Source organism: Choristoneura fumiferana, chromosome 12 (genome assembly GCF_025370935.1).
Source record: "Choristoneura fumiferana chromosome 12, NRCan_CFum_1, whole genome shotgun sequence".
Lineage (NCBI taxonomy): Eukaryota > Metazoa > Arthropoda > Insecta > Lepidoptera > Tortricidae > Choristoneura > Choristoneura fumiferana.
The window spans coordinates 19,717,668-19,741,040 of record NC_133483.1 but is presented as its reverse complement, the minus strand read 5'-3'; the positions used below and the strand labels follow the sequence as shown (position 1 = coordinate 19,741,040).

The following is a 23,373-nucleotide window of genomic DNA, read 5'->3' as shown; positions in this document are numbered from 1 at the left end:
AAATCTTTATTGCTTTCACATAGTAATAACAGTAGAATGTCTCACAAGCTGTTAACTATTACATGGTGTTACAAAAATACCCCAAAAGCAAAGAGGGGGTTAAAGGGCCCCTTACAAAGAGTTCATTGATACTAGAAGACCATTAAAGTACTATTTTTATATAAAATACCCCGGCCAGAGTGACCAATGAAATAATCATAGCCCTTTCGAACCCAGCGGTTATGATTGTGCGGGCGACATTTGAATTTGAATTTGACATGGATTGTACATAAGGACTACTGTCATAACTCTTGCATTTGAATTTTGAACTTGACATGAATTTTACATAAAGTCCATTGTCGTAATTCTTTTCATACTTGGCTGGGTTCGAAAGGGATAGATACAACTAAATACCCTTCTGTTAAAATAGTCCATGCCAACAGATTTATTGACAAGACAGTCTCCTTAGGTTGACCATACTTTTTTTATGTTATTTATTTGGGTAGTTGTAACACTATACAGACCTACACTTGTACAGTCAAAGGCAGTGTCCCGTTTCACAGATAAAATCTGTATGTCTAAAATTGAGGTGTGGAGAGCATGCGATAAAATCGTGACGCTTACGGCACGTCACTTATTCCGTACCGTCTTCGTATTTTGAGCAGCGGTGTGGCCGCTCCTATAAGGAAGTTGCAGCTGTCGCTCGCCGAAGTACGACTGTTTTTGCACTGTTGCAGCTATCAACTAAATGTAATTACCACGTAACATTTGTAGCTCTCAAAATCAGAGTTTGGATCAAGGGTTATCCGCTATCATGTTTCCTCAAGGCATAGCGGCAATACTGGCTGACCCATTCAACAAACAAATTTACTGTCATTCATCATTACAACTAGTAGAATTATGACAATGTACAGTCAGCGTCATATAGTACGTAGCAGTCAAGATCACCAAATATTTGGAAACATACAAAATAGTCATTACCAGTGACTCAGTCAAAGCGGTCAAATTGTTCGAGACATCCATCGTGTACAAATATACCGGAGCACGCCCGTCGTCAAATACTTTATAACATTCAAGCCGACATTAGTACCGTAGCAGCCAAAGTATCCAAAAGTATGGGACACCACAGAAAATTTGACTTTATTACATACCGTATAAGGTCCAATGATCTAGTTAGCTAGTCATCTTTAATACAACGTGAACGATGTTCTATTTTCAGTCTCTTGGTGCAAAATGCACATGTCATTACCTTTTTAATTAAATAAAAACTCTTTTATATTGTAATTATACTGGCCAATTCAAGCCATATTTAAAAGGAAATCCGTTAATCCTAAATTCTGACAATGTAAATTAAAATGTGAAAAAAGGCGTCAGGCTTCAAATGAAAGAGACGGAACGATCACTGACAAGTTGGTACTCTTTTCGGTGATTGTCAAAAACGAAAAGTCGAATCTTATTACGTGTTACCTAATGTTTTTTCGCACTCAACTCGAGATTAAACCTTAAACCTTTTAAATAAAGCTCAGTTTTCTAGTGTGTCCCATACTTTTGGACATTATGGCTGCTACGCTACCAGTGGTGATGTGCGTGCTCCGATTTATTTGTACACGATGGATGTCCTGAGCAATTTGATCGCTTTGATTGGGTCAATGTTAATGACTATTTGGATGTTTCCAAGTATTTGGTGATCTTAACTGCTACGCACTATATGACGCTGACTGTAGTAGTTGTAACTGAAAACTGTTTCAATATAAGTAGATTAGTAGATTAAAATGCTCTTCATGTAGCTTCTATTTACAAAAATCCTCAATACTACTGTCATAGAATTGTTTTATTAATAAATTAACATACCGTCCAGTTACAACTTTGGCTGTTCTATAGTGGCATTAGCTAGGTCCGTCATCTTTGGGTATTTGATGTTGTGTTTGTCTAACTCATTTTGGGACCACAGGATCATTCGCAGGAGGCTGCAGAGTTTCGGGTTGGTGTACTCTTGGTTTTCCATTTTGAGTATGGCTGCGTTGAGTTCACTGGCGATCTGTAAGGAAAAACATGCATGTTGAATATTTGGGTCGGAGGTGGTTTACCTCTAGAGTTTGTCAGATTTTATAACCTTAACCCTTTAGAAGGCCCCATTTATTGGATTGGAGCATACTACCAAAGAATCAAAAGCAGCTATTGAATACATACCTGACAAAGAATATTTTAAAGCTAGTCGTATTTTCAATAATTACAATGGAAATTGTGACGTATTATGAAAGCAATAAAGTTCAGTTTCTAACTCAATGCAAGTGGTCGCTAAATCGCCTCTGCCTTATTAAGAGTTAAATACATAATTATGGTATTTGACAACTTCTGAATTATGAAAAAATAGATATATAGACATTGTTTAGCAAAGAGAAAACTTAAATCAGTTGATAGTTGGATTTATGACGATTTATTGAAAAATCTATATACCTGTTTCCAAAACGCTTCTCTCTATGCAGCAAGTGTGGCACTATTTGCGTGTGACGTCACATGCAAATGTCTTCCTCTGTCTAATCTTTTTTTTTTTTTAATCTTATATTTTAACGAGGCTTCAGTACACTAAAAGTGACTATGCCAGCCTCATGGGGGGCCTCAGATACATGTTACACTCTCTTGTGCAGAAACCTAGTCTCTGGATGCAGAGGCCCGTCTGATGAACTTGTAAATCCGCATCGCTTCTTCTGAAAGTGGATGACTCAGAATCACATTTACACTTCCATTCCACAGATCCATACCATCCAGATACCGGTTTCTGGTATCCTTATTCTGATCACATTCCAGAAGAAAATGAAGGAGGTCTTCAGTCTTATTACAACCTAAACACAAGGGTGATTGTACAACTCTCATCAAATTTAGGAAATAATTTAGTGGAATGTGACCAGATCGCACACGAAATGCAAGCACAAGTAATTCCCTGGGAAGGCTGGCACAATCAAACCAGGGTACCTTGTACACTTTGTTTTGAATAGTACTATACCAAATGCCCTTTGTTTCAGATACTTTGTTAAACACTATTTGCCATTGTTCATTACACTTTGCCTTGGCTAAATACATCAATTCTGTACCATAAGGTTTACATCCAATCTCAACCCCTCTTGAAACTGCTATGTTAGCTAAACTATCAGCTTGCTCATTACCAGCTAAACCCACATGAGATGGGATCCATTGCAACACGATTTGGACACAGTTGGAGTGCAACCTGTGTATGATTTTTAGGATATTGTAGGCTATCGGCATACCTCGGAAGCCCGAGACACACCGAGCCAGGTGTTGAAGTGCACTCCTGGAGTCAGTTAGGATAATTATTTTATTTCTTTCCAAATCTACAGCATAAGAAAGGGCTTCATGCAGGGCTACCAGTTCAGCTCTCATAATACAAATCTCGTTGTGCAATTTAATTAGTTTTGAATTATTTGACTGAGGATCAAAAAATGCAGCACCAACACCCTTGCCTTTGGACCCATCCGTATACAATTTATAAAATCCTTCATATTTTTCCTCCAACATTTTAATAACACTCTGCTTAAGCAAGTCACATGGTACATTTCTTTTTTGGTAAATTAATCTCATATACATCACACTTAATACAAGAATGAATGTCAATATACGATGTCCAAATGTCCACAGAAAACATGTCCAATATCGGGCTCTGGTGCAAATCCACATCCTTAAACAAATTGTGGACTGTGACTAATACTGGCTTAACTTTATTATTCCAATAACTCTGATCACATTGTACGGATAGCTGTTCCAGAAGGTCAGATACCTTATCATGTGATCTCGAACAAACTCCCAACCAGTACCTGGATGCCAGCCATTGCCTACGTATGGAGAGAGGCGGTAGGCAGAGTTCATTCTCCATCACATGAATGGGTGTACTACGGATAAAACTTCCACATATTCGGAGAGCTCGATTTTGTAAGAGGTTTAATTTTCTTAAATGAGTATTTGCACAAGAGCCAAATAAAAAACTACCATAATCTATTCTGCTTCTTATTAGTGAAATATAAAGACGCCTGAGGTGTATTGGATGGACACCCCAAGAGCCTCCTGATAGAATTTTTAATATATTTAATATTTATAAGCTTTCCCACAAATCTCCTTAATATGTAAGCCCCATCGAAGAGAGATATCCAAAAAAATTATTAAAAATTGATTCTCTATTCGATAACAGGCATTGTGAAGTTTTAATTTATAATACATAAAAAAAAAATCAAATACCGTATCGTATTGCTAGGTCTATAGGTATATTTTTAAAATTTTATATGAGGTGCTGAGGTGAGGAGATGAACGACTGAGAAGGGAGGGCGCCAACAGTGCCACTCTCACGGTTAAAAAACCTGGCTGCACATCCCCAACTTCCTGGAGCTTACTACGGGGAGGAGAGAGTAGGGGTTTCATATCTACCTGCAGTCTCGCTTCAGCCATTTGTTGGAAAACCAGACGACGAGCATGCATTCTCCTGTTACGCTCTGTGGGGAGCTTGAGTCAGTCTTGATCCACATTGGTTTCTTCCTAGACCGACCTAGCCCTTAAAACTAGCTGCATTTCAACGTGGGTGTGACTACTTTTGTGCCTGCTTTAGGCACGTGGTGCAAGGCATTTAGGTATCACCTTTTGACACGTGATGCAAGGAGTGAAGGTTACCTTTTGGCTGTGGCTGGGCAGCAGCAGGTCGGCGAAGGGCGAGGCGTGCGGGTCGGGGAAGGCGAGCAGCGCCAGCGAGCGCTCGAGCTCCGTGAGCGCCGTGCGGTCGGCTGCGCCCGCCTCCGCCAGCGCCGCGGACGCGAATGACAGCGCCTCCTCGGCGCGCCCGCCGCGGATCAGCTCTAGCAGTTGCAGTTGCTGCACGAACATGTAACTGCTATCAGCAGCAGCAGTGCCATGGCATTCACTCAATGGGGAATGGATCAAAACTTTAGAAACGCTTGAAACTTTTTTTTGATGGGATTTCTAATGAACAGAAAAAAATATCAGATTTTTTAAGTAGCATGAATTAATGTAAAAAAGTTATAGAGTTATCTTTACCGCCAAATTACGATAGTCTGGTCGGTTACGGGTTATTTGTTTTGTTCCATAGCCCAGAACAAAAAAACTTTTAAAAGAATTTATGTGTCTTTGACTCATTCGTTTTAATAGGTGGCACTCTTTACCAGCCCGGATAAAACTTCTGAGCATAAATTTGGTCAAAATTATGTGCACACGAACACAACTCTATTGTTAACGGCGTAGGAGCGTGTTCAGATATTTTTGATAAAATTTTTGGTCAGAACTTTACAAACTCGACTGTACACACCCATAGAAACTCATGTTCTTTTCTATGGGCGTGTAAATAAAAACAGGGTCGGTATTTCCATGTCGATATTATTATCCGGGCCAGTAAAGTGTCACCTGTCAAAAGGAATGAGTTGAAGACACATACTATTTTTTTTGTTCTGGGCTCTGTAACAACCCGTAATCGACCGGACTAACGTAATTTGGGGGTAAAGAACTCTTTAATGTTTTTTTCAATTAATTGATACTACTTAAAAATCTGATATTTTTTTGTTAATTAGAAAGGTTATTCCTATCGATAAAAAAAGTTTCAAGCAGTCGTAAATTTTTCATCCATTCCCCATTTTTCAGGGTAGGAAGCGCTGCTAGGTCGCGACGCGTTCTCTTGAGAGTTTAAAAAAATTGCGGAAATTTGCAGCAGAAACGGCTCCATCTTTTGATTGCATTGCGTTGGCTTAGAAGTTTGATTTTTTCACAGCTCCAAGGGACAGTAGACATCAGTATTTGATATAAATTTCAGCTTGATACCTCCACGCATTCCTGAGAAAAAGGGTCTTGACAGACAGACAGACAGATGGACAAAAAGTGATCCTATAAGGGTTCCGTTTTTTCCTTTTGCGGTGAAAAAAAAAAACAAAGTGTGGCAAAGTAACACTGACAACAAGCAATTTTAGCAAAAACAGACCTGCAAATGGAAGTACAAGTATCTATCATTGTCCAACAACTCGGGATGCAGTGCGTTGACCATGGCAATGGCGTCAGGTATGCGTCCGTTCTGCACAGCTTCGCGGATCATGATGCGCTCGTCCAGTGAGCTGCAGAGAGCTGGCTCCTGTAGCCCTGCCTCTTGTTGGAACTTCAGTGCGGCTTCTTTGAAGCCCTCTGTAAAAATTTATGTCAGTCAAAGGTCGGTAAAATATCTTTATTTGATTAAGACTATAAAAAAGCTTATTCCATTTTTCAACAGAGGAGGAAACCAACAATAAATATGAGGTATTTTTTAATTAAAAAAAAAATCCACAAAATTTTTCTTTGAACATTAAGTTGAGCCAGTGTTGTAACTAATAAGGCTAAACATTTAAATTTCGTCTTTTGTTTGTTTGTGAAGAATATGAAGAATAAAGATTTCATCTATCTATCTATGAAGTAAGATAACTATAACTTTAGCTAAAATTTGACCTGAGTTCAGGTCAGAAACATTAAGAGTTAGACAATACAATATGCTAACGTTTCTGACACTCGCAAGCACGATCAAACTACAGTTTTTGTATATGGAAACTACAGAAACATAGGTAATACATACAGCCACTGGTCTGAGATTCCATATCACTTGTCATTGAAAATATTGTAGTTATAATTTTGACTATTACATACTTCCTGTTTTCTTGAGTTTGACGTTATAGCAATTACAGTCAATGAACAGATGTTCTTGCAATATTTTCATACAAAGCCCAATACAAATTTTTATAACAAAGAAATTTGTATCACACACAAAACCACTACATGTTTTCAGCTACAAAAGAGTTAGCATATTTGTTCTCAATGCATGCTGCTTGCTAAATATGCTAAATTCTCTCCCATTGACACATTCTAACTGCATCTAATGTGTGTAAGTGTATTCATATTTTGTATGTCAGAAATAAAAAAAAACTGCATTCAAGTCTTGTTTGTTTCAAAGAATACAAATTCTGCAGATTAAAATAAAAATAGAAAAAGATAGCCTTATATATGGCACATTGTAACCAGCATTTTTCTTTGTTTCTCTACTCTTGTTAAAAAAAACTTTAACATCATTTTTAGTTATGATAGAACCTGTATGTTCTACAACACTAGAATAGGGCAAATACAAAAGCAATTGGAAATATGAGACATTAGTGAGGTCAATGCAAAAAATATTTTAAAGATTTTAGATTGACCTGCGGTTTTTTTTTACATTATGTTTTTTATTGGTATTCTACCCTCAAAATATTTTCGCAAATGTAACGAGAATATAAGTTACAGAAAATAGCTTACGCTTACCTGTAACTAAATAATTCATAATTAGCATGTTCATATCTGTCCTCGAAATCTGCAAGTCGTCGCCTTTGCTGCGATCTGGCAGCTTTCGATCAGACTTGTCGCTCGAGCTGTTACTGTTCGTGGAAGGTTCAAAACTCATCTTTGATTTATTATTTACACGATCGAAACAATGGATAAAGATAATTTACTGACTGAGAAAATATTTACTGTATTGACGAGTGAATGCAAAATTTACCTCGCATGACAGTGACAGTTATAAACCACAGAGTACAAATTTGCATACTTGGAAGAAAGCGTTTTATTTGAAGGCTAGAATAGCGTAGTTGCAGTGCTCAAACTTCTCGAATTCTCGATCGATATTAAAATTAAAAATGTTAATCGTGTAAGGTCAACGTACGAGTGCTCGACACTGTCCCAATAGTTGCCATCTTTAAGCTTATGTCATTAGCAATAGAGATGACAGCAGGGTGTCGTCTATTAGGCATTAGCGTGTTGAGCACTCGGACGTTTACCTTATATCTATTTATATAGAGGGGCTATTCGTATCTTGACTGTCCCGCTGACGCTTATATATATTATTTAATACGAGAAGTTGGGTCAGATATTGGTGCCGATCACTGTACAGGTCTCGACTTCACTGTTTTAGTTGGCTTGTGAAAGGCTTAATTTCGCACAACTCACTCTTGCTTGAGAGGCCATAGGTCAAACCAACTGTGATTGCGTTTAAAAAAAATGGCCTTGCGTGTCCTAGTAGGTGCCTGCCGTGCATCTGACATGTATCACGCGCGCAAATCAATCCCCGCTTTGTTTCTGAATTTCATTTTATCATTCTGCAATCTCGAAAATGATTCGTATTTGAATCCTAAGTAGTTTGGTTTACAGTATGGCCACTTTTTGTGAGGAATTTGTTCCGAGTTACGCTTCCTGGCTTATTTATTATATTAAATTCGTTGGTAGCGGTCTACCATTTTTTTAAATTGGAGTAATTTACTACTCTGATATTTGACATCGATCGAAAGAGGTACGGCATGGTTGAGACAAATAACAGACAATTACGGGTAATTAGCTAATTTATTTTCAGTTCTTAAACGCCGACTTACTAATAATGAGCTGATAATACAATTTAAAAAAAGACCTATCCTAGATTTTTATTGAATAATGCTTGGTAACAAATTATATCCTTTTTGTATTCAATAAAAAGTTACTAACTAAATAATAATATAAAACAAATTCCCAATAATGCTTACCTGCGTTCGTACTTCCGCACACGGAGGCCGGAGCTGCATTGGAGAACCGAGACATTCGCTACATTATTGAGAAATAACTTAAATGAATTTAAATAAAGCTAATTTATCATTTTAATGATAAGCCGTGTATGTATCAGCGAAGAGTTAATTTTGAGGAATAGTACTAGTACTATAGTTACACTTGACTAAATATCGTCACCATAAATACAAGTTTAGATCGCTAAATTAAATATATGCCAAAGTCTGGTACACGAGGCCTTCGCACTAATCAACCGGCGCGGGACGCCTTACCAAGTACAAAATTATAATTTAAACTACAACTATAATTCGACAAAAGTACAATAAAAAATACCAATCAAAATTATGGCTAACAAAACTGAGGACATAGATTTCTTAACAGGCACTCTGCGTGAATTTATTACTTGTGTTAGTACTAAGTTCCTATAGCCCGGAGCCCGCTCGGTATTGACACACTTCACTGCAGCCCATTTATTTATCCGCTGGATACCAACACCTTAAGCTTGCATGCCGTGCAAGCATATTGCTCACGCAAGTCTAGAATTACGAAATTGCTTAAACTTAAGTTTCAGTGTCAACGTCAAGCTATAATTCAGCTATGTTACAAGCTTTTATTTACTTGCTCTGTTGTTGGTGGGTCAAATCTTGTTAGTTCATAACCCACTCTCAGTGGTCGGATTGACTCGGAATTTGGTATAATGTAAATGTAAGTTGGACGACAACGTTACCTACCTGCACGAGTAAACAAAACGTGCAATCAGCAAAAAAAGCTTGTATTATTTTTTTTTTTTTCTATAGAAACTTTTGTTTGCTATAGCACGCCTAAAAAGTGTCTATTTCACATTTGTCAAAGTTACTAGGAGTTTGATAGTAGTATAAAGAGAAAAAAAAGAATAGATGTAGTTTCGATGACCACGCAATAATCAAGTATCGCCAACAAAAAGCAACATATTTCGTCAAAATCTTATTAATAAACAAGTCAATATTGACAAATCAGCCTTTGAGAAATGAGAACTGTGGTCAAACGGGCACAGAGGCTTGCTAGCAAGCAAAAGGAGTGTGCGCCCCAAGCTTTAGGCTAAAAACGTGTCTAACACGCCTGGGGCTGCAGTGAGTAACGTACAGGCCCGGAGAGTTGTTACACAATTAGAAAATATACAAAACACCGTCGGCTGTCGCCGAGCGCGAGCGGGCGGCCGCCCGCCCGGCTCCATCCTCAGTCTATGAACACAATTATCCAGCGAACCTTACCTAAAGCATTACAAGCTAATGTGTATGTGGCATGAACAAAGCCGTGGAATCAAACCCTGTCAATATTGTGAAACATATATATATTACAATTACGATCATTTCAAACGGAGGTGGGGCAGCGACTTTGTATTATATAATTCCTTAATACTGTATACCTATAGTTGGCCAGCAAAATGCATTTCACAATATCAATGGCAGTAAAATTCCACCAGCGATCACAATGTCTTGTTTAAATTAGGATATACTCCTTATTCTTGCATATAATTTTCACATATACCAAAATATGTTTGTCTTGATATATCTTGCAGCTTAACACCGCTCGGCCGACACCATCGTTATTAGGACAGATCTGAAAACAAAAAGGCATTTCAAAATAAGCAGGGTTATCTTATCTTACAATAAAGTTTTAATCTGGGGGCACGGTAGTGCCCCCGCCAAGTCGAGCGCGAAGCAAACACTGCCGTACCATCCTTTACTGGAACCATTTCGCCGCATTTTCAGGCCCCTATTTGAGAACCTCTGGATAAGACCAGAACGCAGAAATTTTCGTCATATCGTTCAAAACCAAAGTATTAGACATCGACATACAGACTTTACAAAAAATATTCAACTTGGTGGGCCGCTTTTTTATATTCAAATTAACTTTGATTTTTTTTTAAAGTATGGGATATCAATCAATATGACATTAGTAGCACAAAGGTGTCACCTGCATTAATATCTGCCACAGTGGAGTGTGCAAAAATATCTGACATGTCTTACCAGTCTGGAAATGCAGTAATAACAGATATTCTATAGAAGTTTAGTTGTGTCAGTTATTGGTGCTGGTGATTGTATGAGGTTTAGTTTCCACAACTGTATGTTATTGATGTTCTGGGCGTTATATGGTGTGTACTCATACTCACAGCTAGGCACTAAATCCTGATGCATGTGATGCTCAGCGTCCATTCCGTGAGGCATGCAAGTGGTCGGCGGGGGCCGGCGCTGGACCTGCGATCACATCATAAATAGAATCTTAAGAATATCATGGCACTTACTGTGAAATTTATTACTAAATCGTTGGTGAGTGGCGAAGCTAACTAAAAAAAAAACAACAAAAGATAAGAATGTATTGCTTCTGTTAACTGCTTGTAATAAAATGAATGCCTACATATAATATCTCAATCCCTCATTGTATGAGGACTTTTAGAGCATCTTTTGATTCTTATGGGTCAGTGTTAGCTGCAGTGAGGCTAGGCAACACAGTCAGTGACAGTGAGAGATGTGCGAGCTGGTCTATGTAAGTAAATCTATGAATATCCAGTGTGCAAATTATACGCAGTGTGGCGTGGGGTCATAAAAAAATCAAGATTTTCAGTTTTCAATTTCAGCTTGATACCTACCTCCACGCGCTCCTGAGAATAAAGGTAAGTGGGAATCGAGTTCTTATGGAGCTCTAAGGTACTGACCTGGTCCAAGTTGAAGCGCACGAACGCTTCATACTGCTCGGCCAGTTTGCTGCTCAGCGCTGTCTCGTACTCGGCGCGGAGAGCCGCCTCTTGTTCGCGCAGCATGCGCTCGCAGATCATGCGCACCTGCATAACGAAGCCTGATAAGTCAACGTAATTATGACTACTTTCCACTGCAAGCAGAGAAGACTGACTCAGTTTTCCTTATTTGGTGGAAGTACCATGCAGCCAATATGTAACGCCTCTAAACGTATGTTGATATAACGTCTCGTTCTAAACCTTGTCACGCATAATATAGTACAGTGGTAATCGCAATTATTTTGTGTCGCAATTTGCTAGATCTCCCCTCACCTCACCCCTAAATATGTGACGTAAATTGACGTAATTATTGGATTTTACCGCGAAATAAAGAATCATCACTCGATTATATGCTATCTAAAGCTGATAGATTCCGATGTTTACCAATGTTTTTATTGTTTCTGTTGTCGTTCGTCTCTCTTGCGGGAGCCCCACAAACACTTAGCGGTTATATAATCACTAATTCAGAATCATATTAGGGCCGAACGGCCCCAACGGCCATTAACGCTGTAGGTACGTATATCGCCACAACTACTAAATACTGATTGTGGTCAGTAAGATAGCACTATCAAGTTGGCAAAAGTCCCTTTTACATTCTTTTATTTGTTCATTAGCATGAATGTAGGATAACCATAGAAACTGTTAACGCTAACATGATTGTAGGCGTAAAATATTTCACTAACTAGATACCTGTCATCGAAAAATGTCAGATCCATACCTTGTAACAGGGACTTTTAAATAGACCTACATTTTTCCACTATTATGCTTTTTAAATCGCTAATATCTGCTTAAATATGACATCATGATTTAGCATCTTTGATGTACATTGTATAGAAAATCGCTGACAAGGTAATAAAGAAAACCTACTTAAATTTGCAACAAGTCACAATAATTAGGTATTGTATTGTGCAATCTGACAAGAATAGTAAATTGATAACCAAGGGTGGAAAGTGACCCATTTCATAGTTCGAGGGGAAATGGGTAATTTCACCAGAGTTAGACACTACTTTTCATTTAGACTGTGAGGAAAGTTAAATACTACAAAAAAATGAGAATAATAATAAATTGAATTTACTTATATCCAACCTCTAACAGTACCTTTTCGACTGGCCACTTACCACGGATGACTATAAAAAAAAAAACGAGTTGGTCACACACAACCAAGGAACTTATATACAAAACTGGAGGTTGAATGCCGAACAATGAAGTTTGTTACCTTTATTACTTATTTATATATTCCATCTCTTTCTTTCACATTTCAGGAATGACTTCCAGCTCGTTCTTAACCTAACTAAAGAAAGAGATGGAATATGTTTGTGACGTAATAAAGATCAAATTTGTTGTTTCAAACGGATGTTCGGCGTTCAACCTTCAGTGTTATTTAAAAGCTCCTTGGTCACCACGTGCATCTAACTGGCCATGCCGAAACGTGAAAAAAATTTGTCATTGACGTAACTCAATTATCTTCGACTCCGTGGCTAATCGAAAAAAAAAAATACTTTCTACCCTAGAGATGAAAACGCAATTTTCCACCTGGCTATCTACACATAAAAATTAAACTTTGATGAAAATGTCATTACATGTATATTTGTTTTCTTTTCTCAAGCAACTTGATGTATTTGAAACCCCATGTTTTCCCATCAAGTTCAGCAATAATGTAACAAGCATTGAACACCCAAAGAGGACCTATAGCTACCTCCAGGTACAATTCCCATCTACGAGGCTGGCATTGTTACAGTGAATTTAAGGCTCTCCATACACAAGGCTACACAACTCTTTGATATACGATACACTAAAGAAGAAAAGCTTTAGTTTCAGAAAAACAAAAGAACTAAAAAAATAACTTCTACAAGACTCAGGACAGACATTGGCATCAAACTTTGTGTGGGGGTTAAAATAGTGTTGTGAAAAACGCTCATTTCGAGGCTTAAAGACTCGAACCCTAAAGACTCGAGGCTTCACGACTCGAAAGGCCGCAAAGACGGTTTCTTGCGTCCATACGCATAAAATAAGCCAATTTAATTGTCAAATATAGTCGAGTCTTTAAGACTTTGGAGTCTTAAGGGTTCGAGTCTTTAAGCCTCGAAAATGAGCGTTATCCACAACTCTAGGTTAAAAGCAATGGTAGCTTACGGTTTGACGTATGACCTCTCAAGAAGCTCCGCTAATGAACTTTTCGAAGTTAGTGAAAATTTACATAATAATATTATGAGACACGACTATATTTCACTTCACGAGTACTTGCAATGACTCGAATCTAAACGATTACAGTATAGAAGAATATTTATTTGTATATCGTGTGAAATTCCCAATCGGCACTAGGGCCGCGTATGACCACACTACCACGGTCCAAGCAGGGATGGCTGGCTTAGGCCATTTAGAAATTAAAGAAAGTGAATATGTATTAAAATATTCCGTTTTTTTTGTATATCAGCCTTTCAGGGGCCTCATGGGCTGGGGGGCCCTGTGTGCTCTTATGGTAAAGACAGCATTGAGTCCAAGCCCTTTGCTAAAGTGTTGCTCAGCAAAGCGACATGAACAAGCTGATACGACTTACCTGTTTGAAGGTGAACAGCGCACGGTTATGCACTTTCTGTTGGTGTGTGTGCGAGGCTCGCGGCGGGGAGGCGTCGCCCTCCGAGCCGCTGGACGAGGACGCAGCCGCGCCGGTCGCCACGCGCAGCTGCCGGCGCCGCTGGAGGCGCTTGATCTCGTCGCAGATCTCCTGCGCCATGCGCTCTGGGTCAACAGACAGACAAATAAATGGTAATTCTACAAGTGTTTCAACCGCTATCAGTTTCCTGTCTCATACACTGAACAAATGAGTCCGGTAGAACGGAAGGATTTTATAAAACAATATGGTGTGCATGCGGTACAATTACAATTCATTAAAATTTCTTGCTTATGATCTCTCATTTCTTCAATATAATGGGACCGGAATTAAGATTGTCTTGCTTTGCGGCAAACTGAGATGGAGGTGGCGAGACTGGATGCATACAGAAGCAACTGGCAAAACATTTACTTTCGAAAAATTACTTTTGCCAAGTGTCTTGTGGTGCATTACTCTTTGTAATTCTTTTAAAAGAATTATACTTGTAAGGGCACTTCGTCACAAAACAGATAGGTATAGATTTTTATATTTCCATTCTTCCCGTTTCATTCTCAACAATAAATCAGATAACTAGATAGAGTGCCACTACCATGAAAGCTTTTTGTGCATAAGCTCCCTATCAGTCCCCTATTGCATTATTAAGACATATGCCACACATAATGGAAGGTTTTGTAAAGCGATACAGTGTGCTTGCATACAATTTCGACTTTTCTTGATTGATGATGATGGTTAAAACACTTCTATAACTACCCATATAACTATGGAATAACCTCTATTAAACAGTAAACAAAACCCTTAAAATCAAAGTCAAAATATCTTCATTCAATTTAGGCTGTAACAAGCACTTATGAATGTCAAAAAAATCTACCACCGATTAACGGTTAAACAGTTAATGTGTCGATGTAAGGTGTAAAGATGCAGTGCAAGCTTCCATTTTCAACAAAGCATTTAAAAAGTACCATTATCTACTTAACCCCTCATATGCAGGAGCCGTTTCAGAATTTGACACCTCGGTGCGGCAACTTTACGCCAGTAGAGGTTGCCCGCTTTGTATTATAGTATTTTGAATTTTTCTTTCTAAAGTTGTAATTTCAGCATAGTCGATTTGGAATGTATCCGTGCTTATGCAGTTCATGAACTGGCACAGATACGCGTCTAAGCATATGAGGGGTTAAAGTTTAAGTAGATGCTAGTTATTGATTAAATAGAAACAATACTATTTATCAAGCATGCCTATTAAATGCCACAATCTTAATTATGATTATTTTTATGATGATAGGCAGTATTTAACATATTAGCATTTCCTTTATCCTCCTGCGACCCACCATACAACAAAATATGACATTGAAATTTAAAACTTAATGATTCATAGATAAAGTTGAGTTTGTTTTTTTGTAAATTTGAATGATGCGGAGAAAATGACACTATTCCTTTTTCAAAAGATACAAGTTCTATTGCTAACAATATGTACTAGTATTATCACGTTGAACCCCAGGAGGTTATTGATCAACTCAACGTCATTGATTATCATTATATCCTTCAAAAATCACGAATTAAATATGGCAACAGGTACAAATTTCTTTTTGCAAAGAGTAGATAAGAGCTTGTGACAGTTTCTGTATGTATTATACTTGGTTTGGATAGGTATTTAAATAAATGTAAACCAACTTCAGTTGCCAGATTTGGTACATTACATCATACATTTTACTTATCTATCATTGTAATAAAAACTAGGGACACTACTACTTTTAAGCAATAAGACCGCCTATTGTCTACCCTGAATCTAAGTGTTTATATTATAAGTTTTTTGTACTGATTTGTGCAATAAAGAATATTTGTATTTGTAGACTAGTGTATTTCAACACAGCAATGTAAATGTTTAGATAGTTTAATGGGGGAATTTCAATATGTAAGACACCGATTTGAGTTGTTTTGTTTACATTTACTTAAACTTAAATACCTATCCAAACAAAGTATAGGTATTTCTTTCATATTGTGTGGTAGCTTGTTTGTCTTTTTTTGAGACAAAAACAATGCTATTCCTGGAATAATATTAGTGAAAAATTTACAGACTATGCACTTTTACTGGAGGCCACAATAAATAAAAAAAATCCTAGTCGCAATGACGATGTAATGTAAGGTTACAATGATGAGTTTAACAAACTTAATTGTACTAATTAGCATATTAGACATACCAATTGCAACCTTTGTTGAAACAAACGATAATTGCTTTAATGATAATAACAATAGAGGCATAGACAGGCCTTGTGATATTATCGACATTATTATCTCAAATTTCGATTTATGACACCCTAATCGCAATAACAAAATTTTGTTCGGAGCATTAGACGATCAATAAAAACTAACAAAAACTTAGATGTAAGAAAAAAACCCACGCGAAAGGCTCGGTTTACAAATCAAGCAGGTATGGGCAACAAAGACATTTTTTGTAATGCTATTTTTCGAGAGAGAGCGTGCAATTTGACTCCAAGATAACCAACCAGCCATTGCTACAAAACAAAAACTAAAGTAAAACGGCTTTTATAAATAGCTATACATTCACTGTTGAAATAAGGCTTACACGTAAAAATAAGTCATCATGTGGAATATTAGCCAGATTCATTTTGGCCACGAAAAAACAAAAGGATGTAATCCGCCCAACGGTTTTAACGCGTCCTCTGTCTCGCTCTAACACTATAAAAATATTCATGATAGCGCAAAAACAATGGCGATAAAAAATACAGCTGATTATATATTGTGCTTTGCAAGTATACATAACACACTATGTATGGTAAATGACACAATGTTTTACACCCGAAATTGTTGATTCATTACAAGAATGGAGACGAGAAAGGCCTTTTTATGATGCGGAACAAACCTGGGGTCAATTTTGCAGGTGCACTGACAGATTCTCCAAACGCGGAGAGTTTGTTTTCAGAAACTCTAATCCCAGGACTTGTGCTGGAACTTGTGGCAAATGGAGCACATCTTCTTCTCTTTGCTGGCAGTTGAGCCATGGACTCCCAATCCAAATTTCTTTTCAGTGTAGCACACGCCATTTTCTTTTTACGCCCAACGAATGTCCTCTACACAATACAACTGATTTAGGATTACAACCAATATCACAAAGCGATCAGAAAAACGAAATATAATATAAACTCAACGTAAATTAACACTATAATTTAAATTTAGTTACTTCTAATAAATAATCTTAAAGGATTTTTACGAATATTTAGGATTATGCGAAGCGTTCAGCTCAGTCGGTTCGTCTCACTTGCAATTCCGAAAATCTGGCAGCGGTACTTGATTCAATTTTGTTATTAAAATTTCCAGGAGTACCAACTGTTCGGAACAAACAACCATAGACTATACTATCTATAGCATAGACAAAGGTTCTTTATAGTCGAACTACTACCGTGCTAAGCATATCTTTCCCTATATATACTGTAGTCTTTGCATATCTTTGTTGATAGTGAAGCACGAAAGCAATGGTGAAAACACAAAGGTAAAAAATAAAAAGAATACAACTTCTTCTTTGGAAATAACAACTATGACCGAATACAAAAATAATAAAAAAATGATTAAAAAATTCTTGTTTGTTATGGTGAGTATTCGATCGCATAAAAGTGTCTAGTCTGTGGTGTTCAGTGACGTCAGACATCTTTGACATTATTGTGACACTTGACAGCTCTCTCTAAATTGTTGTGACTTCTTGTGAGTCATCCGTAAATCCTTTTTATAAGGAAATCATCTAAAAACTTAGTCATTTAGCTAATATTTCTAATTTAGTAAAATCATAAGGCACAGATCGCCTTTGCTATAAAGTTTTTTGGGATAGAAGTTTTATAATGGGTAACGAAATGTCTTCATCAGCAATGGAAAGTATCCTTTTTTAAAAAATGTTTTCGTCTAAGGTTGTATATATTTTTGATTTTTTATCATAAGACATCATAAGATATCATAAGATATTGATCTTTTTAACTTTAAGCTCTTTCCGTATTTATAACTGTTGTAAAGTATACATAAGTGTAGGTACTTAGGAAACAAAAGTGAAGCAATTTGGTGTTTAATTTGGCAATAGTTTCCTTTTACCATTTTGATGATCCAATTTACTACTTTGTCCAGCTACTTCATAACCTTTACTTTTATATTTTAAACAAAATAGCTTCTTTAAAGAAAATTATTATTAGGTTCTTATTAATGATGGTTATGATGTTATGAATGCCTTATTCAATCACACTCGTTTAGTAGTCTTACTACATAACTAGTTCTATTCAATTTTATTTATGAAATCCTTAGCTGTAAGAAAACCTCGAAATGAAATAACTGTGATTGAATTCAATTTGAATCCTTAATCCATTCCGTCAGAACACCTATTTAATCTTAAATTTGCTGTAAAAGAATTAGAAAGAAATTCAAAGAAATGCGAGAAGGAAGAGAAGTTGGAAAAAGAAAAGGCAAAGAAAGCAATCCAGAAGGGAAATATGGAGGGGGCCCGGATACATGCAGAGAATGCGATACGACAGAAAAACCAAGCATTGAACTATCTCAGGATGTCAGCACGAGTTGATGCAGTGTCTAGTAGAGTGCAGACTGCACTTACCACAAGAAAGGTGTGTTTAACTTGTTAAGAGTTCTTTCTTAGTCAAAATACCACAAACAGACAGACACATGCTAAAACACACAAGTAGTATTTACCTTGATGTTTTGACCAAATTAAACACATATACACATATTACATTATTATTTGTGATAAGTCTTGTTTGTGGTGTGGTCTTGACTATGAGTAAAAATCACGAAAGTTTAAATTGTTAAGAGTTATATTGTACTAGCTTTACCCTGCAATTTTACTCCCTTGAAATTGGCTAGCTTGCTGTCAGATGGTAATTTGAATAATCCCTTTTATGATTCTTATATTTCAACCCTCTAACTCCAGCGGTACAGGTTTTGTGTGCATTGTCTATGCATTGTCATTGTCACAGTATGTCAAATTACACGTTTATAGGTGTACATGAAAATGCAATAATATTTTCTATAAAAGTTTTTGCATATTCACTAAGCCAGCCGGTGAAATTACTGGCACTTGAGGTATCCCATCTTAGGCCTCTAGGTTAGCAACGCATCTGCAATACCTCTGGTGTTGCAGATGTTTATGGGCGGTGGTGATATCTTACCATCAGGAGACCCACTTGCTCGTTTGCCATCCAGACGAATAAAAAAAAAAATGTTTTAAAATTTTTCTCTTGGGTGGCAACATTTATATTTTTCCAACTAGTTTAGCTAATTTTGGTCCCGGGTGACTATTTACCGGCACGGATAATACCGACGTCATATTTCGTGTACACGCCCATACTAACTGGTGTCAAACTGACAAGAGTCTCAATGTCTGTGTATGGCCATTTTAGGTACACAACAAGCACTTCTCAGCACCCAATGTTTAGGAACTCAAAAAGTTCTAAAAACTGGTCAAACACAACATACACTTTTGCTGCTGTCAGGAGTCATTGGCAGTAGTAGTTGCTAACCTAAAGCGACCAGTTGCCAAAAACAAAAAAGTTGAAGTTGAGTTTCTATGGGCGTGTCACAAAATATCATGTTGGTATTGTACGTCCGGTTAATAGATTAAACCTTGCTTTGCTTGCTTTGAGGGCAACTGTTCTGGAACTCCCTATTTCATGGAGATTTTTGAAATTTTCTTGCTTATTCTTATTCTACACACAGATTCTGCGTCATGTCAGGAAAGAAATCTTTGGAATAATGCAGCCAAGATTTACTACTACACTCTAGGGTTTAGAACAAGCATTGAATAATACTTTCATAGTTATACCAACTTGTATTTGTTTCAGGTCACAAATTCCATGGCAGGAGTGGTAAAAGCCATGGATGCTGCCATGAAATCCATGAATCTGGAGAAGATATCCACTCTCATGGACAAGTTTGAGAGTCAATTCGAGGACTTGGATGTTCAGTCGTCATACATGGAGAATGCGATGTCACAAACCACTACCACTACAGTGCCGCAGGGTGATGTTGACAATCTGCTGCAACAGGTCGCTGATGAAGCAGGGTATGTTGTGCAACATAAGTTTTTGTTAAAAACAATTATAATTTCCACTTTTCATCAGGGCCGTCTTTTACCTATTAGAGGCCCTGGGCACAACATGCTGCATGCATTCGTAAGACTGATTTTCAGGCGAGAGTTGAGTAGCTATTGGTTATCGTTTGGTAAATGAGTAGGGACTAGGGGTAGGGGGCCCCAATCCATCGCGGGCCCTGGGCACGTGCCCAGTGTACCCAGTGGGGAAGAGGCTGCTTCTCATGCTCATATATAAAGTTAGTAATTACGCTGCGTGTGGCTGCATAAAATCGCACCTCTAATCCAACATTAACGTATATGAAAATGTATACCTTTTCAATTAGAGATAAATGCGAAAATCTTTTTTGATTGTCATTTTGTTGTATTAAAAGTGCTAAATCTCTTTTTATTTTATTTTCTAGTGCATAAAGTATAATATTCTTATCAGATCAAGGTGGACAGGTGGCAATTAAGCCACCAGCTGCTAGGTGGTGGTAGCCACAAACAATGGCACTATAAAGAAGAAAGTTTATTATTTTGTGTACATACATCAACATACACATTTCTTTACAGTTTGGAACTAAACATGGAGCTACCTTCTGGAGTCCCCAGCACGTCAGTTGGGACCGCGACGGTGGTATCCCAGGAACAAGACGAGCTCACGCAGAGATTGGCCAGACTTCGGCAAGCAGAGTAACAGAGTTGAGGTAGATGGCCCTTTAGCTAGCTAGTTTTATCGCTGATGTAACTTTTTTTTTTTTTTTTATAAAACGAGGGGGCGAACGAGCAGACGGGTCACCTGATGGAGAGCGATCACCGTCGCCCATGGACACCCGCAACACGAGGGGAATCACAGGTGCGTTGCCGACCCTTTAAGGAATTGGTACCCTCTAAGTTTAGGTCACAAATTAGCTGGACAGTGTTTTATAATATAACAGTGACAATAATATGAATACTTGACAAATTAACCAAATCATCATCATCCCAGCCTATATACGTCCCACTAAAGGGCACAGGCCTCCCCTCAGAATGAGAGGGCTTGGGCAATGAACCAAATATTTATGTCTAATCAATGAATCAACAACAAGTGTTCATGCTGTGGCAAGATAGGTACTATTTCTTTTACCCCCTCCCATGTAAAGTGCCGTAACGTTTTTCTGTACCCCCCTTCTCCCTATCTGAACTAAATGACCATTTTTGTTTCAAGTCTTTTAGCTTTTCTTTAGCCGTTTTCCAAATCAAGCAAGTCAGCATGAGAGCATTTATTTATAAGTACAGGCCAAGAACAACAACCTATGATGCGAATCTCCCACTTTTGAGGACATTATAATATGAACTTTTTATAAAAAAAACTGTGACGTAACGCGTTGTTCGAACCCCCCTCACGCCCCCGTAACGCATCGTAACATTTTACAAGCAACCCCTACCCCTTGAAAGGCCACAGGTTAAAAGCCCCAACTAAAGGGTTACAGCGTTATCACTAACTATCAATGAACATATGGTCAACATGTGCCTGTGGCAAAGCCGCAGCACATGTGCAAGTTGAAAGCTGTCATTTTGGGCATGTATAAGATTCGCACCTTTAAAATTAAACTGAAATAATTCGAAATTTTCTTATTTTAAAATTCAACCACGATCCAACGATGGGAGTCGTGGTGGCCGAGTGGTTTGACATATGGCCTCTCAAGCAGAGGGTCGTGGGTTCAAACCCCGGCTCGCACCTCTGAGTTTTTCGAAATTCATGTGCGGAATTACATTTTAAATTTACCACGAGCTTTACGGTGAAGGAAAACATCGTGAGGAAACCTGCACAAACCTGCGAAGCAATTCAATGGTAAAGTTCCCAATCCGCACTGGGCTCGCGTGGGAACTACTGCCCAAGCCCTCTCGTTCTGAGGGGAGGCCTGTGCCCTGCAGTGGGACGTATTTAGACTGGGATGATGATGATGAAAATTCAACCATATTGTGCTTTATTTAAAGTTTATTTTGGAAATGTGAATATTTCGAATTGTTTCAGTTTAATTTTAAAGGTGCATGTGTTTAAGCTTTCTGTAGCAAGGCCACCAAATACATTATATCTGTTATAAAACTAACTTGCTAAGGGTAGACTGTTTCCCGATACATAATATCAGGGAAGCTTTCCATGCTGTGAGTGTGTAGTTAAGCAATTTACTGTAAGTCCTGTATAAAGCTTATTGTACATGAAATGTATCTGTTAATTAAACAAAATATTTTGTTCTGAAAATTGGCTGATATAGCTTCGTTATTTTATACCAAATGATAAAATGTTCACTTCGTTTCGTTCGGCCAATGCAGTTCCTAAATGTAGTACCTAAACAAGTGTTGTGCGCCTCGACTCTCGCGTAATGTTCTGCAAATATGAAGCGAAGCACGAGTGGTAAGGTTCTCGAGTGGCGACCACGAACTGGAAGACGAAGCATTGGCCGGCCTCCCACTAGATGGACAGACATCGTGAAAGTTGCGGGCAACCGGTGGATACAAGTGGCGAAAATCATTTACATACACACTTCTTAAAACTTCCACTATGTCGTCCTATGGGGGAGGGCGAGGCATATTGCATACAAACTTAAAACAAATTGCTTCTTAGAATTGCATGTATTATTATTTCCTAAGTAATTTCTGTGATTGAAAATTGTTTTTTTTTTTACAAAAATAGTGAAATGTTTCCTTTATAAATATAAACATACGAACATAATATTATCTGTTGTAAATCTGTGTTATAATTAACCGACTTCAAAAAAGGAGGAGGTTATCAATTCGGTTGTCTTTTTTGTTCAATGCCGTTCTTTGCAGTGGTGCCAGTGGTAACAAATGTGTTGCCAGCAGAAAAATATTAGTTATCCACTTTTTTATAAACATTTTTTTCTACATTTGTGTGAATTCCGACAATACTATTATTATAAATTGTACTTTTTAGTTTGTAACAGTTATCTGATTTTAATATAATGTAAAGGTAAGATTAATAATGATTGTTTCTTTATTTTTTGTAATATAGCTTTTATAATATTATACTGTGATGAGGTAATAATTTGTTTTATTTTTACTTCATAAATCAAATTCAGAAGTAATACTTCCTAACGCATTCACTGCCAACTGACTTGATTAGACTGACCACAGGTGCCACCGACGCACATGTGCGTTGAAAATGTATGAATAGTTATGACATTAATTATCTCTGTGGGGAAGTTCCAAAAACGCATATATGCGTCGGTGGTAATGAATGCGCTAATAGTTGGTACTATGTAACTTGAGCCTGTGTTGCTACCTCGCCGACATGCGCATACGATTTTGGTGTCAAAATATAGGAATAAAAAATAAAAAAAGAAT

At 37.6% G+C, this 23,373-nt stretch overlaps 3 protein-coding genes across 5 annotated transcripts; 1 reads left to right on the top strand and 2 right to left on the bottom strand.

The window, feature by feature from the left end:
* Positions 1 to 92: 92 nt before the first annotated feature.
* LOC141433575 (glucose-induced degradation protein 8 homolog) lies at positions 93 to 7,553 on the bottom strand. The gene is made up of 4 exons (XM_074095680.1): positions 7,300 to 7,553; positions 5,966 to 6,162; positions 4,654 to 4,851; positions 93 to 2,017 (listed from the first exon to the last, which is right to left on the bottom strand). The coding sequence occupies exons 1-4, from the start codon at positions 7,436 to 7,438 to the stop codon at positions 1,838 to 1,840; spliced, it is 714 nt and encodes a 237-aa protein (XP_073951781.1). The 5' UTR covers positions 7,439 to 7,553; the 3' UTR covers positions 93 to 1,837.
* A 798-nt stretch (positions 7,554 to 8,351) lies between these two features.
* LOC141433574 (akirin-like) lies at positions 8,352 to 17,280 on the bottom strand. 3 transcript variants are annotated; one of them, XM_074095676.1, is made up of 6 exons: positions 17,176 to 17,280; positions 16,828 to 17,035; positions 13,896 to 14,077; positions 11,261 to 11,386; positions 10,718 to 10,802; positions 8,352 to 10,164 (listed from the first exon to the last, which is right to left on the bottom strand). In XM_074095676.1, the coding sequence occupies exons 2-6, from the start codon at positions 17,006 to 17,008 to the stop codon at positions 10,154 to 10,156; spliced, it is 585 nt and encodes a 194-aa protein (XP_073951777.1). In that variant the 5' UTR covers positions 17,009 to 17,035; positions 17,176 to 17,280; the 3' UTR covers positions 8,352 to 10,153. The 3 variants fall into 3 exon arrangements, with proteins under 3 accessions (XP_073951777.1, XP_073951779.1, XP_073951780.1); XM_074095678.1 differs by having other exon boundaries at positions 17,146 to 17,260; XM_074095679.1 differs by having other exon boundaries at positions 17,224 to 17,242.
* A 337-nt stretch (positions 17,281 to 17,617) lies between these two features.
* Positions 17,618 to 23,372, top strand: Chmp1 (charged multivesicular body protein 1). Its single transcript, XM_074095675.1, has 4 exons — positions 17,618 to 17,831; positions 18,318 to 18,562; positions 19,796 to 20,016; positions 20,599 to 23,372. Exons 1-4 carry the CDS (start codon positions 17,798 to 17,800, stop codon positions 20,720 to 20,722), a joined length of 624 nt encoding a protein of 207 aa, XP_073951776.1. The 5' UTR covers positions 17,618 to 17,797; the 3' UTR covers positions 20,723 to 23,372.
* The last annotated feature ends 1 nt before the right edge of the window (position 23,373 follows it).

What these genes read in the sequence shown, in the direction of transcription:
- LOC141433575 (XM_074095680.1), bottom strand. Translation starts at nt 7,438, where the DNA reads ATGAGTTTTGAACCTTCCACGAACAGTAACAGCTCGAGCGACAAGTCT. An exon ending in TATGAATTATTTAGTTACAG is followed by an intron (nt 6,163 to 7,299) that starts GTAAGCGTAAGC and finishes AAATTTTTACAG; the next exon opens with AGGGCTTCAAAGAAGCCGCA. An exon ending in TGCCCAGCCACAGCCAAAAG is followed by an intron (nt 2,018 to 4,653) that starts GTAACCTTCACT and finishes TTTTCCTTACAG; the next exon opens with ATCGCCAGTGAACTCAACGC.
- LOC141433574 (XM_074095676.1), bottom strand. Translation starts at nt 17,008, where the DNA reads ATGGCGTGTGCTACACTGAAAAGAAATTTGGATTGGGAGTCCATGGCT. An exon ending in ACCTGCAAAATTGACCCCAG is followed by an intron (nt 14,078 to 16,827) that starts GTTTGTTCCGCA and finishes CTGTTGACCCAG; the next exon opens with AGCGCATGGCGCAGGAGATC. An exon ending in CGCTGTTCACCTTCAAACAG is followed by an intron (nt 11,387 to 13,895) that starts GTAAGTCGTATC and finishes TTCGTTATGCAG; the next exon opens with GTGCGCATGATCTGCGAGCG.
- Chmp1 (XM_074095675.1), top strand. Translation starts at nt 17,798, where the DNA reads ATGGGTAACGAAATGTCTTCATCAGCAATGGAAA. An exon ending in CTGCACTTACCACAAGAAAG is followed by an intron (nt 18,563 to 19,795) that starts GTGTGTTTAACT and finishes TATTTGTTTCAG; the next exon opens with GTCACAAATTCCATGGCAGG. An exon ending in CAGGTCGCTGATGAAGCAGG is followed by an intron (nt 20,017 to 20,598) that starts GTATGTTGTGCA and finishes ATTTCTTTACAG; the next exon opens with TTTGGAACTAAACATGGAGC.